Source organism: Cololabis saira, chromosome 18 (assembly GCF_033807715.1).
Source record: "Cololabis saira isolate AMF1-May2022 chromosome 18, fColSai1.1, whole genome shotgun sequence".
In the NCBI taxonomy this organism is placed as follows: domain Eukaryota; kingdom Metazoa; phylum Chordata; class Actinopteri; order Beloniformes; family Belonidae; genus Cololabis; species Cololabis saira.
In genome coordinates, this window is record NC_084604.1 from 28689448 (window position 1) to 28691865 (window position 2418).

Genomic DNA, 2418 nt, shown 5'->3' on the forward strand with positions numbered 1-2418 from the left:
CCTCTGTGTGTGCGTGTCTCTCAGGACAGCGTCCTGAGGGCAGAGAGGCAGCTGCAAGTTTCTCGTGACGATCACTTGCAGGGTTTCATGGTGCTAAACAGTCCCTAGTTTTCCAATTTAAAATACCTGATATCAAATTTTCCATCCTTCTGTTCCTTCGTTTTACTTTGAACGCATAAAAACAACAAACTCCCCAACTTTTACGCATGCGTTTTGACGCATGAAACTAATAAGTGTGGCTGAGCGATTCCGATCATAATAGGATGAAAAAACTGTTTTCAGCAAGAATAGTTTGTTATTTTGCTATATATCCGACAACAAACTCTCCAACTTTTACGCATGCGTTTTGACGCATGAAACTAATAACTGTGGCTGAGCGATTCCGATCATAATAGGATGAAAAACTGTTTTCAGCAAGAATAGTTTGTTATTTTGCTATATATCCGACCATGTTGTGGCACATTTCTCCCTCTATTTAGTACTCCAGCATGCCGCAGGACTGCTTGTATTGTTAGGGCGAGTGATTGGGGTTTCTGTACAATCTCCCGTGACCAATGAGCGGGGTGCTGTCAGGGGTAACCACATCTGTCAACCGTTCTTGGCCAATAAAGAGCGGAGCGAGGCGGACCACAGGTGCGCGCCTCTGCGTCCCCTTGGCACAGCGCCCGGGAGATGCTGGAGAGACGCCTTGCTGCCCCGTGGCGTAAAAAAAAAAGAGTTACTGTCAAAGGCAGCCTCCTTTTTAACTCCGGCTATCACTCCGGGTCCGATAGTTATTATGGCAACAGCCACGTCCAACCACTACAGCGTCCTCAGCACCCCCAGCAGCGCGCCGCCGCCTCACTCGGAGAGCGGGAGCATGCAGCAGGCGGCGTACAGGGACGCGCACAGCCTGCTCCAGAGCGACTACGGCGCGTTGCCGGGCGGCGGGCACCCGCTCAGCCACGCGCACCAGTGGATCGCGGCGCTGTCGCACGGTGACAGCGGGGCGCCCTGGCCGTCCAGTCCCCTGGAAGAGCAGGACGTGAAGCCCATACTGCATGACAGTGACCGAGAGGAGCTGCAGAACTCCAGCAGTCTGCAGCAGCAGCAGCAGCAGCAGCAGCAGCAGCAACAGCGACACCCTCACCTCGCGCACCAGCAGGCGCATCACGACGCCAGAGCATGGCGAACCAGCACAGCCACGACGCACATCTCCGCCATGGCGACGTCTGAGGGCCAGAGCCTGACGTACTCCCAGTCCGGCTTCAGTCTGATGCCCGGGGGGGAGCCGGGGGGGATGCACCACCACCACCCCCTGCGGGACGACGAGCACCACAGCCAGAGCCCGCATCACCTCAGCGAGCCCGGGGGCGGGCCCGGGGCCCACCAGCAGACCCTCTCGCACCATCACCAGCACGGCGACCACTCGGACGAGGACACGCCGACCTCGGACGAGTTGGAGCAGTTCGCCAAGCAGTTCAAGCAGCGGAGGATCAAGCTGGGCTTCACGCAGGCGGACGTGGGGCTGGCTCTGGGAACGTTGTACGGGAACGTTTTCTCCCAGACCACCATTTGCAGGTTCGAGGCGCTCCAGCTCAGCTTCAAGAACATGTGTAAACTCAAGCCGCTGCTGAACAAGTGGCTGGAGGAGGCGGACTCCACCTCGGGTAGCCCCACCAGCCTGGATAAGATCGCGGCGCAGGGGAGGAAAAGGAAAAAGAGGACCTCTATTGAGGTGGGCGTCAAAGGCGCTCTGGAGAGCCATTTTCTCAAGTGTCCAAAGCCGGGAGCGGCGGAGATCACCTCCCTGGCGGACAGCCTGCAGCTGGAGAAGGAGGTGGTGAGGGTTTGGTTTTGTAACCGGCGGCAGAAGGAGAAGAGGATGACACCCGCGGGGGGACAGATAGCAGGAGGAGAGGACATGTACGGGGACACCCCTCCTCACCACGGAGCACAGACTCCCGTGCAGTGACCCCTGTGCTGTGCGTTATTCTGCGAAAGACACGGACCCCTCAAGGAGGAATAGTGCCTCCTTTTTGTTTCATTCTCTGTGCTGGACCGGCCGGACCTGGAGCTACTTTAGACGCTGGCCGGACGCAAGGCCACGCAGCAGGGGAGCCGGGGTGGCACCGGGCGCTGAAAAACACACACACACACACACACACACACACACACACACACACACACACACACACACACACACACACACACACACACACACACACACACACACACACACACACACACACACACACACGCACACACACACACACACACACACACACACACACACACACACACACACCGCCATAACTTTTGAATGGTTTGACAAGAGAGTCGTGGATGGTGTCATTTCTGCTTTAATTTTCTCTTTTTTTCTCCTTAATCCTTCCACATTATTAAGTGTGGTTATTAAGTGTGGTTGTTTATCAGTCT

At 56.2% G+C, this 2418-nt stretch overlaps 1 protein-coding gene across 1 annotated transcript; it reads left to right on the plus strand.

Moving 5' to 3' along the window:
- The first annotated feature begins 612 nt into the window (after window positions 1-612).
- pou3f2a (POU class 3 homeobox 2a) lies at window positions 613-2418 on the plus strand. The gene has a single exon (XM_061746797.1). The coding sequence runs from the start codon at window positions 779-781 to the stop codon at window positions 1952-1954; it is 1176 nt and encodes a 391-aa protein (XP_061602781.1). The 5' UTR covers window positions 613-778; the 3' UTR covers window positions 1955-2418.

Coding starts and splice junctions, on each gene's coding strand:
- pou3f2a (XM_061746797.1), top strand. CDS start 779: ATGGCAACAGCCACGTCCAACCACTACAGCGTCCTCAGCACCCCCAGC.